At 40.0% G+C, this 14,089-nt stretch overlaps 1 protein-coding gene across 1 annotated transcript in view; it reads left to right on the top strand.

Annotated features, from left to right (window-relative positions):
* Positions 1 to 7,085: 7,085 nt before the first annotated feature.
* Positions 7,086 to 14,089, top strand: part of MMRN1 (multimerin 1) — a 43,126-nt gene continuing 36,122 nt past the window's right edge. Inside the window, exon 1 of the mRNA XM_050338235.1 lies at positions 7,086 to 7,603. Coding sequence (XP_050194192.1) covers positions 7,086 to 7,603 — 518 coding nt within the window. The remainder of the gene's footprint in view (positions 7,604 to 14,089) is intronic.

The following is a 14,089-nucleotide window of genomic DNA, read 5'->3' as shown; positions in this document are numbered from 1 at the left end:
GTTTCTTTACATCCTGACACAAGCACTCAGTGTAAGAAAGAAAAGGGATTTCTTTGGAGATCCCCTGGAGACAAAGCAGTGCAGGCATTATTCTGGTGTTCTACTTTTGGAAATGTTTTGTTTCACCTGTACCAGGATAAGCTTGACATTAAAAGTTCTTTGAGAGTCTAAGAAATCTTAATTGAAGTAGCAAATACAAATTTTGGCGCAGGGTTTCCTTTCCAGAACTGTCACTACTTCTGTAGTTGTCGTCTTCCTGTTCTTTGCCTCTTACCAGTTTCCCTTCCTTTTCATGCCCTGTTCCTCTTCTGTCACCTCTCTTTCCCTTCATTATTCCTTTCCTTTTGCTACCAAAGGTGTCATGGAAGCATCCTCAATCTCTCCTATTGATGTGAACAAAATCAATAAAACATTTTTGTCAAGGAGAGAGATTCACATGCTGAATGCTGTCTGTTAGCATTACACTCTGCAAAACAGATATGATACACACTGCAGAAGAATTAGCAGCACTTGATGACCTGCCCATAAAGTATACCAAGGGGTCTGACTGCTCCCAAAGTTCAGGTAAATGCTGCTCTTGCAGCATGGCTGTTCAGGATATGTGCTACCAGTAGAGGAAATTTTTACTTCTCTGGCCTTTTTTTACAGCCCTGGTTCCTTCTAGTTTCCACAGAACATTTTTGATCTCTACACTAGGGAATGAGTTAGCATGGGAGTTAGTTTTTCACAGCTATTGGAGCTTTGTCAGTAGCAATCACATGCGTGGGAATTCCACACCATCAGACAGATGAAAAGTGCATCCAGGAAGCTTCTGTCCTTCAGACATCACTGCTTAGTCCCCAGCTTGCCACATTCTCTTGAAGGCAAAGCCAAGCTTTTCTTAGTGTTGGATTTAAAGGCTGTATAGGTAGCTGTTGCTGTCCTCGGTCTTTTGCTGATTTCTTGGCACTTGGGAATAGTGTGAGTGTTCCTTAAGCTAAACTGTCTTTTAGCACCATCCCCTAGAGGCTGGTAAAAGAGGCTGTGGTGCTCACCAAAGACCAGTGCCTCCATCACACCTGGGAGGCAATACTGGGAAGAAAATGGCCCAAGTTAGAGCTCTGCACCGAGTTATTTATTTCATTCTAGCAAAAACCTAGTGTTCTTTGGTTTATTTGACTATCAAAGACATTTCTAGAAATGAAATTCTAGTAAAGGTTAAAAGGGTTGGAGTTTTTTTGAAAGTAACCAGACAAATACCAGTTCCCACTTACCTGATGTCAGCTTTGCCCTAAGGACAGGCTGAAGTAAGAGCAAAGTAGAGAGCAATCTCCTTCATCACCTACCACTGTTCCCACAGCGTATGTGAAAGTATACATAAATGTCTCTGAAGGCTAAAAACTTGCCCACAGGCAAAGCAAAACAATATATTGGAATACACTTTAAAATCACAGCTATTACATGATACTTCAGCAAAGGTATACTCAAATACTGTAGGGTATTTTGTTTGCTTAGTTTGATCAAGGATGATGCTGATCATGGAATATGACTCTATGCCTTAACTTGATCCTAACTGCAGCTGAGTCATCAAAACCACAAAGAATTCTTGCTGTAAACATACAAACTTCACATCCTGACCTTTAATTGGAATATCCTTCTGCTACCGTGTTCTTTCTGCACAAAGTAATGATTTCTCCTGTTACCAGTATTCTAAGCAAACTAAAATTCAAAAGAGTTGTTTTTTGAGAGGGAAACCATGGTCTGTATTATGTGAACAAAAAAAACACGCCTAAAGTAATCTTACTGATTCGTTGAATCTTATTTTGGGCATAAAATTTGAACTTCCTGGACAACCAGTAAAATGTAGCCACCTTAAGCACGATGGCATATTTTGTAACATATGCTTTTAATTCATGCTAACCAGTCTTACATGTTGAATATGAGCTCTTAAAAAAACCCAAAACCAGATCCAAACAACAAGTAAGGGGATTCAGAATTGCTCAGAAGTCTCTTGGGGCTTACAGAAGAAACATGTACAAGAAAAAGAGACTTTCTCTTTTGATATAGAGGTATTAAAAGGTCTTCATGTAAAACCTGGTACTAATTTTCTGCAATATTGTGGACTGACTACAGTAGTGATTTCTTCTTATACCAATGTGTTTTCATTTATTTGGTGCTGGCCTGTCCATCTGTACATGAGAGAAGAAAGCAAAGTACCTTTTTCACTGGACCAGCTCAGCTGGTGTCAAGAGGCACTGCAGGAATCGTGAGAAATTATGTCAAATACAAGTGTGTTTGATGTGGCACAAGGGAAAGCCAAATTCTCCCAGCAGTAGTCATGCCAGTGCAATAAAGTGCTATTCAATAACAGCTTTTTTACTGTGGTGATTTGGACTGGGGTAGAGTTTATTTTCTTCACAGTGGTTAGTATGGGGCTGTGTTTTGGACTTAGGCTGAACACAGGGTTGGTAATATACAGAGGTTTTCATTACTACTGAGCAGTGCTTACATAGGGCAAAAGCCTGCTCTGCTTTTCATACTGCCATGCTGGCAGAGCTTTTGAGCATGCATGGGAAACAGGGAGGAGACACAGCCAGGACAGGTGACCTGAACTGACCCAACATAACATATGGTATCATGTTCAGTATGTAAAGTGGATGGAAGAAGGAGAAAGAGGGGACGTTTGGAGTGATGGTGTTTGTCTTCCTCAGTACCTGTTACACATGATGGGGCCCTGCTCTCCTGGAGATGGCTGAGCACCTCCCTGCCCATGGGAAGTAATGAATTAATTCTTTGGTTTGCTTTGTTTGTGTGTGCGGCTTTTGCTTTTCCTATTAAACTGTCTTTATCTCAACCCACCAGTTTGTCACCTTTGTGATTCCCTCCCTGATCCCACTGGTGGGGGAGTGAGCAAGTGGCTGTGTGAGGCTTGACTGGGGTTAAACCATGACACTTGCAAAGAAACTCCCTTTTATTGCCATATCGCTTGTGACCTTAGGTTCTAAGGAGGCATACAGCCCATGGTGTGAGCAGTGTGTCACATCTGCTGTTGTACCTGCCAGCATAGGTAGAGAAGGTCATCTGGCTCTGCAGGCCTTGGCCTGAGTAGTTCTGGGGTGATTAACCCCTATGGATTTGGACTGACTAAGAGTGGGGATAGCTTTAGTACTGGTAAACCCTGAAGAGTGAGGATAACAGAGCTCACGGAGCTGCGAGACAGACTGTTGGTTGGGTATCCAAGCTGAACTTATGGAATTCATTAAATAATCTGCAGAATCAACAGTAGCTCTGCCAAAGTGGCTATGCAGTCTGGTAACTTAGAAGAGAGCAAACAGATGCTCTCTTTACGGTGCTTGGGGAGAGCTGAAAGTTCCTGAAGATGGTTCAAGTTCAGGGATTTGTTTGAAGTCAGAGTGTTGAGTGTGTGCCATTAGCAGACGTCAAATATAAAACTGTTTCTAGAATCACAGCCTTTGGTCAACTTACTCATGCATCAGTAAAGTACTTGCCTTACCTGAAGAACCATAGCTGTGACCCTGTTCTTTCTTCCACAGTACCAAACAGGGATAACTCTTTCATGAGCAGAAGGGTACTACTCTTTTATGTAATGTGGCCTGGTGATTTAAATGCCCTCCAGGAGTGCAGTTGCATCTTCACACTCTCTTTCCACCTCCCAGAAAACTGCTTCTTTTACCATTCTGTGCTCTCATGGGAGATGAGAGACTCTCCATCCTGTTGAATGAGTCAATACATATAGAAGTTAAGACTCATTGAGTGAAAGAATATGTGTCCAACAACAAGCACGAGGGTAGACACTTAATATAGATTGGAAGTTTGAGATCCAGCTTCTGCTCCAAGGTCAACTTTGAAAATTTCCGAGAAAAGCCTGTGAGTCCAGCCCAACATGCAGGAATTTCAGTACCACTGATAGACAACTAATACAAAAGATGTGATGTCTATAGATTTATGCTTAAGAGAGTGAGCAGCGTGTTGAGTGGGAATTTTCAGGATAATTTTGTACCTATTTCTACCTAAGTTTCACCAAATGAATCCAAGGGCTGATCTTTCCCTGGGTTCAGTTTGCACCAAGAGAAGCAGCACTTGGATGTGAACAAATGCAATAAAATCTGTAAAGAGCTTGGGATTTAGATCCAGCACACAGCAATCTGAAAATGGATATCCTGAGTTTCTAACAGTGCCAAGATTGTTTTGATAAATAAAACCAGCTTCAAAGAATTTTATCTTTTAATCTACAGCCCAGACATATACTAATAAAATTATATTAACAATAAATTTTCATTTTAGAGTATTCAAATAGGGAAATAAACACTGCTGTAATGAAATCTATCAGCAACAAAAAGCCAGATTTTCTAGACTGCTTTTCTCTGCACTGGTGAAAATCTGTAGTTGCTGCCCTGAATTTAGAAGCAGAATTAACACTTACAGTGGAGCAACTCAAAGCAGAATCCAAGCTTTGTTTGCTATTAGGTACTCTTACTGTGTAAATAAACACAGCATGCAGTTGCTGTAATTTTTTTTAAGTCAGTTTGAGTTTAATTTGCAAAAACGTTCAACACTAATTTACCCTTTATTTTGTCTTGGGATTTCTAAAAGCTATGGGATACCAAATGTCAATTCAGGTAATAGTATTAATTCAAAATCTCAAACATAAAGCTCAAAAAGATAAGCACTCACATGAAATAGCTTATGTTAGTCTTTAAATTAAATTGCTTATTAGATTATCTCCTGTGTCCTGCATTCTAAGGTCATTTACAGATTTTCACTAGGAATAAGAAAAAGAGATGGGAAATAAAGTCTCCAAAAGGGAGCACAACTGGAAGTCTTTTCTAAAGTGTTGTATCATAAAATTGCATCTGTTTTACTTACACAGAAGCCTGTGCTTTACCAAGACAATAAAATAAACCCACAACAAATGGAAAACCCAACCCTTTAGCACATGTAAGCCTTTTCACCTGGAAACTGAAAGCAAAGAACTCTTATCCAAATCTTCGAAACAGGAACAGTCATCACAGAGATTTACCTGACTGCAACAAGATCTACTGGTTTATCCTCTATGTTTGGTGTTTTGCTTTTTGGGTTTGGGTTTGTTTGGTTTCTTAAGTAACTTCTGCAAACAAAAGAAAGTAATTTACCAGTTTTTCCATGGTGGCCCTGTTAATCATCAGACTTCCATGGAATGGGGATTTTGAATATGCTTTGGAGAAACGGTGAACCTCAAATAATATGAAGCATCCTCTGAAGATGCTGTTCTGTTCCCAGATGTATGAGATTGCTTTCACAGATGTATTGTCCATAGTCCTTACTACAGCACTTTTGTCAGTGGTCAGAGGCTTTTTGAGCCAACTGGCAATGCCCTTTCAGATCTATATGGCTCCTGACAGGTCTATTCTGCTGCTGCTTGGTACCTACTTTAAAATTTCATGTAAAATTTTTCTGTGCAATTTCTTTGGCAATTACCTTTTCCCTTTCTTTTCCTTCAACAAGAAACTAACCAACCTTAGTCTCAGACAGCTGGAGAAGGGCAGTAGAGGAGGAAAAATTTCATCTCCTCTTTCCTGACTGGAGTGTTCAACCTTGCAGCTACTAAGCATAATTTCATAGAGGAATATAGATTGGAAAAGACACCCAAAGGTCATCTGGTTTAAAATGCAGCTCTAACCAGGACTTAGATTGTATTGCTCAGGGTCTTGTCTGGTTGAGTTTTGAATATCTCCAGGCATGGAGAACCAGCAACCTCTCTCAGTAATTTGCTCCATTATTCATCTACCCTTCTGCTGTAAAAAATTATCTTTACTCTTTATATTAAATATAGAATCATTAAGGTTGGAAAATACCTCCAAGATCATCAAGTCCAACCCTTGATGGAACACCACTATGTCCACCAAAACATAGCACTAAGTGCCATGTCCAGTTGTTTCTTGAACACTTCCAGGGATGGTGATTCTATCACCTTCCTGTGCAGCTCATCCCAATGCCCAATCACCCTTTTAGAGACGAAATCCTTCCTGATGTCCCCTCTGAACCTCCCTTGCCACCATTTGGTTTGAAACCATTTCCTCTTTTTCTGTTGCTTAGTTTTCTGTGAAAAGAGACCAATTCCCACCTTGCTTCACCCTTTCAGGTAGTTGTAGAGAGTCTTGTCTATGGGTGGGATCCAGTTAACATATTTAGAGATATGTATTTAGAGGCTCATAGATACAGATCTGCATGGGAACTAGGTGTCTAAACTGCAGCTACAGCCAGTGGGGAGGATGGGATGCAGTTGCCCCATGTAAGCTTTTAACACTGCATGAAATGCCCCAGAAGGGCACATCTCCCATAGATCACAAACCCCCCCTGCCAGGCCCATGTAGGTGTTTCTTATACCTTGGGGAATCTGAAATGACACCAGACACCTATGGGCAATGCTAGTGAAATACTTCATACACATCATTATGAAGTATAAAAATAGGATGAGGCATAAATGGCCAATGACTACAGGTAAATCATTACATTCGAAGGCCTGTGGTACAATGCTGGTTCACAACGTGAACCTCTTCCTTAGGTCCTCACTGTTGGCAGCAGTGTGCTTAAACAAAAAGAGAAGAAACAGCTAATGTTCAGCTTTGTGTAGCACACCAGTTTTGCTAAACCTTTTTCAATAACAAGGTCACAATTATGAAACATTCAAAGGGCACATGAGTTCTCTGTACATGCACATGTGAAAGGAAAACTAGCTAATAGTTTCAGGTTTTATCCCTAAGGATTACTTCACAGTACATATTTTTCCACATTTCTACTGTGCCATTAGTGTTTATCCTGTGCCTTCTGTAGAAAATTCTTTTTTCCTCCCACATAGGCTGCCAGGCTCTCACTCTCCAAGGGGTCACAGGTTGAAGGTGAATCCACAGAAACAGGAAACCAGGCTTCCTCAGTCAGTGTTGAAACACCAAAACCTGTTTCCTTTCTATGAAAATAAAGCCTGCCAGGGCATCCTCTGGGTAGGCTTACTGTATGAGTAGCAGCTCAGGAGGAGGGAGAAGCTTCAGGATTTCTTGTTGGGGAAATAAATGTGAGATATCTTGTAGCATTTACAAACCATCAGAATGAAGGAGATCATCTTCTTTCTGCTCCTATTGCACTTACAGAGTGGTAGCATTGGATTGAACACTCCAGGAAAGCTCTGGACCACAGGACAGGGTGGTGAAACCCAGACAAGTCACTCAGACTTGACTCCATCTTCAACCATAGTTACGAGGTCACCCCATTCTGAAATCCAAGCTGACGAAGTGAGTGCCTTACAGGGACCTCCTTTTGCATCTTCAGGCAAGACTGTGGGAATGAAAGCAGTGAAGAAAATTTCCAGTCTGACGACATCTACCCCTGCAACACAGTCAAATGATGTAGACTCTGACAAAGACAAGATGGGAAGCTCATCCAGCAGCGAAGGAACAACTCTACAAGGCGATGCGAGAGAGATCCCTCTCCAGCAACGGGTCACTACAAGCCAGGCTACAGCTCCAGGGAACAGATCTATCAGGCAGTCCTCCCACAGCACTGGCATCACCAGCACCCAGCAGGATGCCAACTCCAAAGCATCCAGTTTTGAAACTACCAGGGGAAAGTAAGTTACATGTTTTTTCTTGTCTCCTGTGTACTGTTTAAGAATGGTTATTTTCCTCTTCCCAGTGAAATAATTGGCAAAAGTTCTAGCAATTCCAGTAAAATTATTTTCTGAGCTTAAAAAAGACCATCTAGAACAAGCAAGGGACCAAACCTGCAGCATTTACTCAGGCAAAACCATACATTTGTAACAGAGTAAATGCTGCAATATTTTATTCCTCAGGGTAGTTATTTCAAAATCAACAGGAAAGTCATTATCATATATGGGTAGGAAAGAACTACAATAGATGCCCCAGTTTTATGCACAATAAACTTTTGTTGATTTTTTTCCTTTCTTTTCTCGTGGGTAAAAGAAATTGCATATGCACTATTTCATTTGGAATCTATTAAGAAACATTATGTTTGTAAACTTCTCCACTAAATTGAAAATACTAGCAATTAAGTGCACGAAATGCATCAATGTCTGACAATTTGAAACACATAAAAACTTATGAAAAATGGTGTTGCAGGTGACTGTTCATTCAGAACTGTATAACTTACATAATAGCTATGCATAGCAGAGTATATCAAACTGTACTCTCTAGTTTTATAGCTTTGGAACACTCAATTATTTTCTTTGTTCCCCAGTGTCTTCAGTTCTCAATGGGGATATTAATACTGTCTTTGCAGATGTTGCAGTTTTCCCTTAATTGCTGATATATAATCAGATACTGCTAGAAAATGAAAGACACAAAATATTGGTTGTTTTCCATAGTATTTATGGAGAGTGGGTTTTCAGAATATAGATTTCTTCTTTTGATAGTTCTTTCCTAAATGTTAGCATCCAAATTCATGCAAAAGAGAATAAATCATCCCTTAGCAATACTTCTACAATTATCTTGCTATGTGTGTCTGGGAACTAATGTTCTTTCAACTCAAAGGAAAGATTCCCATTGACCTGAGCATGTTTTGGATCATACATAAGGGATATAACGCACAAAGACCCAAAGGAAAGGAGTTTTTTACCTCTTCTTGGAAGAGATACCACAGTAAGGAGCTGTGTTTTCCAGATAGCTTTCCTAGTATACTCCTAGTTGGGAATGTCATCTGTTACAACACCTTACTGCAGTGTGGGGCAGAATGTTTGAGTTAACTTGAGTTAAATGGGTTCTCTTTTTACACGAGAGCTGATAACTACATCTCCATTAAAACAGCTCTTAATACACTCTAACCTTGATCTTTAGCTTTCCCAGTTTTCTTCAAGAACAGTATTTCAGTGAAAACAATCTTAAAAAAACCTCTGTGAATCAGCAGGTATTCTTTCTACCTCTTGCTTAAGATAAAAATAGATAGCAAAAAATCAGTCTCTGGTGAAGATGATCTCTCATATTTTATTTATCATAATGACATGTGGTTGCAACTGCAGAGCAGAGAGGCAAAACAAGCAAATCTTGCATTTTCTAGCACCTGATTTCATGAGTGGTCAAGGAGCAACCTGCTATGCAACATACATATTTGACTCTGTTAAGCAAGTTAACAATAATGCCAGGGTTGCGTATCAAAGTTACAGGACTGTGTAGCAGCATGAAACCCCAGCATAAAACAGAACGCTGAATCCCCACTCTCTTTGTCAAACTGCTGAGCTACAATAGCCTCTCTCTCTCTCTAGCAAAAGTCTACAGTTCTAGGTGGGGCTCGATCCTTTGCACAGTAAGATTCTTGTGCTACAAGGCTTGTCTTCCTACTGCATGTGGGTGTTTTCACAATCAGCTAGGGTGTTTTGAGCTTTTCTTCCAGTTTTGCCACTGACCTGGACTGTGACTTAAGTAAGTCACTTCACTGTTTCCATCTTCCTTTCCCTATGAATTAGACCCAGAGGAATAATAAAATTGTTTGTGACTGATTTTTTCAATAAAGGCACAAGGAAATGCCAAGTCTAGTGTGCTCACTGTTACCAATCACTGCTGTGAAACACCTGAAAAGCTACTGCTGAGAAACTATGCATAAGAATACAAGCATTTTTATTTGTTATGTACAGATGTCACTGACCACACCCTAAATCTGTTTCCATCTTATATTTTCTTTTATTTTTTTTTAATCTTTATGGCTAATAAAGTGAAAGATGCTGTGAGACTTCCAATACAGACATGCAGCTTTCTTCAAGGTTTACTCATTTGAAGCCTGAGCACAGCATGGATGACTTCATAGCAGATTCCACAGTTGTAAAGTGTACTACCTCTGAGGAAATTTGGAAGCACAATTTTCTTTTTGAATTTACTTTGAATTAAAGCATCTCTCCTGTTATAGTCTCTATTCCAACCTAAATTTTTGAGTGACCTTGCAGGAACTGCATGACTCTGTAATCTTTTATGGCAACCTGTTGTGATAACATATGTGCAGAGATGCTGATGTTACAAGGTTCCATATAGAAGGAACAATAGGAAGACATCAGTGAGAGATAAAAGGAAGGAAAACAAACAAGCATGAGCATTTGTTTTAAAATACATTTATAATTTTAAAAATACTAATACATATATTTTCTTAGAGAGTCTCCAGTCAGAATACCCACAAGGTACAATAGGTGCCCATTGTACAAGCTTAATTACCCAAATACCGCTTTCTGTAGGATATCATGTGCCTTAATGGTTTAATTACAAAGATAATTCCCTTGCTATCTTTACCCTAGACTATCTGGGGACAATATTATGTACATATATTTTATCACACACATACAACAACTATGTCAGAAAAAAGTTCTGATTCATTCTATTTTTGAAAAATTCACATGAAAATGACAGAAGGGCATGACTTGGAAATATTTAATGGATTATTGAAGTTTGTCCCAGAAGAATATTTCTGACAGACACCAAGCAGGGCAGGCAGGACACATCCAGATGTGACAGCTGTCAACCCCCTAGTGCCCAAATCACCAGGCACAGCTGTATTGATGCTGAAGTGCCAACATGAAGCTGGGAAGGCAAATCAGCAAGTCAGGATCAGGCCTGGTGACAGTGACTAGGGCAAGTGATCACTGGGAAAGTGAAGTCCATAATGACGGGGCAAGGTCAAAGGCCAGAATGTCAGCTTGCAGGTCAGGCACAATATGGCACTGGGATGAACTTCAGTGGGGTTCCTGAGCCCACAGGTAGGATGTATAGATGGAGATCCTGGATCAGGTTGGTCCAGGGGAATAAGATGCACAGGTGCCCTCAGGGTTCTGACAAGTTTCTATTTCATTTTATTGAGAGAAATGCACTATTAGAACTGTCAGAATATTTTTTTCCCTATTGAAACAGAACCATATTTGCCAAAGACCGTGACTTTATTTTAAAAACTCATCTCAGATTAGCTTTTCAGATGCGAGAACTCCTGGGGGCAGGGACATACTACAACAGGCACCTGATGAGAAGTACAGTCGGTAGGTCTAAAGTCTCCGGATCCAAGATTCTACTGTTAATAAGGCAAAGCTTGGCTTTGGACCTCTTTACATCACATCTCAATGTGATATTATAAGGGCTAAATGTTGGGCATATCCTTGTCTCTAAAAACCCTAAACTTCCTTATTTTTCACTGTCATGAAAATACAATTAAATCATCCTGTTCTTTCATAGTGGAACAATTTTATAGTTAACCTTAGAATAGGTACAGGAGGACATAATTTGTAGCTACCTGGTCTCAAACCAATTTGGAAGAGTGTTTTCTCTGGTGAGGTATCCTCCCTTCTGGTGGGGTCTGCACCCAAGCTTTCAAAAGGATAAGAAAACTTCATAGGAAGCACATCTGGAATGGTCTGAGCTGAAGGAAAACTCCTTTCTTCACTCCTAGTAATGAATTTCACTTAAGCCCTGAAATGTAAGACTTAATGTCTCTACAAATATGGTTTGCTTTTTTTATTATTTCTACCTATCTTGAAAATTTCATGCAACCCATAGCAGTGAATAAAGAAATGCTGGAAAACCAGAGAGTTTTTCCAAAATTCAGTGACATTAAATCTGAGGAGCAATTTGGTGTCAAAGAAGAAAATTTATGATACATTATTTTCAATTGAGTTCATCTGAGATACATATTTTTCATAGTCATATCTCTCAGGAGAGAGACAATTGCAATATTTCACTGTATAAAGCAGTTTAAATAACAGCAGTGCTATAGAGTAAGTCTGAGGTGGAGCCTTGAGACTGGTTCACTCATCTTTCCATTCTGAACCCTACTTTATTAATTACTATTCGAGGCAGCTCCTAAATACACGAGATGTTCATTCAGGCTGTAAATTACCCACAGTATCTCCACATTGTTGAATGGCTCTACATTACTCTTTTCTCTTAGTATGTGCATATTACACCTCTTCCAGTTATCAGGAATCCACTGAGGGTCTTTATAGACTTCCCCTGCCATTGCCTTTGGTACTGGTGAGGTGACAGTATTTTATTACTAAGCACAGAATGGTTTAATAAAGTCAGCACCAGGGACAGATTTGCTTAGCTCTCACATGTGATAGGAGTGCTGAAATATTTCATTCTCATGACCAGACGTCTGCATTTCTCCATGGAAATTGCTTTTGTCTGTATCAGCTTGGTAGAATTCTAGTGCACTGACAAATTAAAATGAATGGTTAAGATCAGCAGATGGTTCAGATACACGAGACACATAGAAACCTGATTTAACTGCCTAGTTAATGCAAGGTTCACAGTCTCTTTTCATCATGTCACTTTTTAATGGAGCAGAGAGAACAATTCTTGAATCGATTTCTTAAATTTTGCATCACTGTGCATTTACAAAAAATACAGTCATGCATGGCTTAGGTTTCTGCCTCACTAGGTATATTCACTGTGAGCTGGAAGGAGGAAACTCTTATACTGGCCTTAGGTCACCTTGGCAGCTAAGTGTCAAGGGGTGCATGACAAGCTTTGCCCCCAGAATGTTGTATTTCAGCCATGAAGAAGATCTTTGCAATAAGCCCCTCTTGTCCAGCAGCATCTTGAAGATATTTCTGTTGCTTTGGCTATAAGCCCACAATCCAGTTTTCCTACACATGCTGAGCTCAGTGTTAGTCCCATTGCAGTCCTAGAGACCATTGCAAGTGGCAATAATGACTGGGTAGAATCATGGTAGACTGTTTTCAGTGGCACAGAAAACACAGCACTGGAAAATAAAGTCCCTTCTCCACCAAGGTTGCTTTTGAGACTCTCACAAAGTACTTAGGTTGCTTGGAGTCTTGTTATTTAGTTTCTCTGTGATCAGATTCACGTAAGACATCACTATACAGATGATTTCTGAATTTTTTTCAGGATGGTAAGTACTGTTTCTGCTCATCTCATTACACTGTTGCATTGATGCTCATGCTTAACTTTGCTCTTGTTCTTTGTTTCATCTGCCATGGGAACAGCAAGGATTAGGAACAGACTGTTTTCCATCGCTAAAATGTTCCTTCAACCCTCTGCATAGATTGGGATTATGATAACAAACCGGACACGGTGTAAGGATTTACCTCTCAGCTACTGCAAATATTCAACTCTTCCTAGCATTTCATTTAAGGTACACCAGAAACATCTGCTCAGGTCTGCACAGAAAATACTCATTCTTACAAAGCTGAATATAATTAACATTTTAGGAAACTAACACTTATTCTAGAACAGACCTGGCAAGGAAGAGGACAAGCAGCAAGGTGTCCCCATATGTTTTCCAAAGGCTTATCTGTGTTGCCAGTTCGAGAATGCAAGTGTTTCAAATTACATTTTCTCTGCCAAATCTCAAAGCATCTATTCTGTATCACAGTCCTGGTAAGCAACATCATCAGTCATGAGGAAAAGCCTTTGGAAAAAAATCACCTTGAATTTCATGGACTTTGGCTCAGATCCTTTTTGTTCAAGAGCCCCCTAAAATCAATCAGTGACAGCTAAAGAAATACGTCTGCATGATTAAGCAACAAATCAGGTACGAAGAAACCGTCAAGGCATCTACCTTCATTTAATGAAGGTAAATAAGAAAAGAGAAGCTGCCCAAAACAACACTATGAACAGACTGAAGAACAGCATTCCCCCCTGGAACTGCCATGGATCATATTTTTTATATTTTTATTTTCTCACTTACAAAGGTGCCTTTTTTTTTTTTTTTTCTGGTCACTATTTCTCAAAGTGGAGAAGCTAGCACTGACACACTACAGTCTACTTTTCTGTAGATAACAAAAGGACTAGCAAAGCAATGAAAACCAAACCAGTACCACTGAAGGTCACCTGAAAAGTAATATATAATATAATAATATATATAATATATAATGGCCAGTCTTCGCGAGCGAAGATCCGGGGAAGGTCTTTCCACCTTCCAGCCTGCGCATTGGATTTTTTAGGTGAGACACAGTGTGCGCGGAACTGAGCCCACCCTTTAATCCTAAGGTTCATCTGCCGGGGCCAAGCGAGCTTGGACGGTGGCAGCGAGGTCCTTAGGACGTAGGTGGGTTGCCTTTAAGGGCTAACGAGCCCCACCTGCCCGGGAGTGGCCCTGACCGGGAATC

The sequence above is a fragment of the Myiozetetes cayanensis genome, unplaced genomic scaffold, assembly GCF_022539395.1.
Source record: "Myiozetetes cayanensis isolate MyiCay16 unplaced genomic scaffold, myiCay2020 scf7, whole genome shotgun sequence".
Classification (NCBI taxonomy): domain Eukaryota; kingdom Metazoa; phylum Chordata; class Aves; order Passeriformes; family Tyrannidae; genus Myiozetetes; species Myiozetetes cayanensis.
Note: the sequence above shows the minus strand (reverse complement) of the source record. Positions and strands in the feature narration are given on the sequence as shown.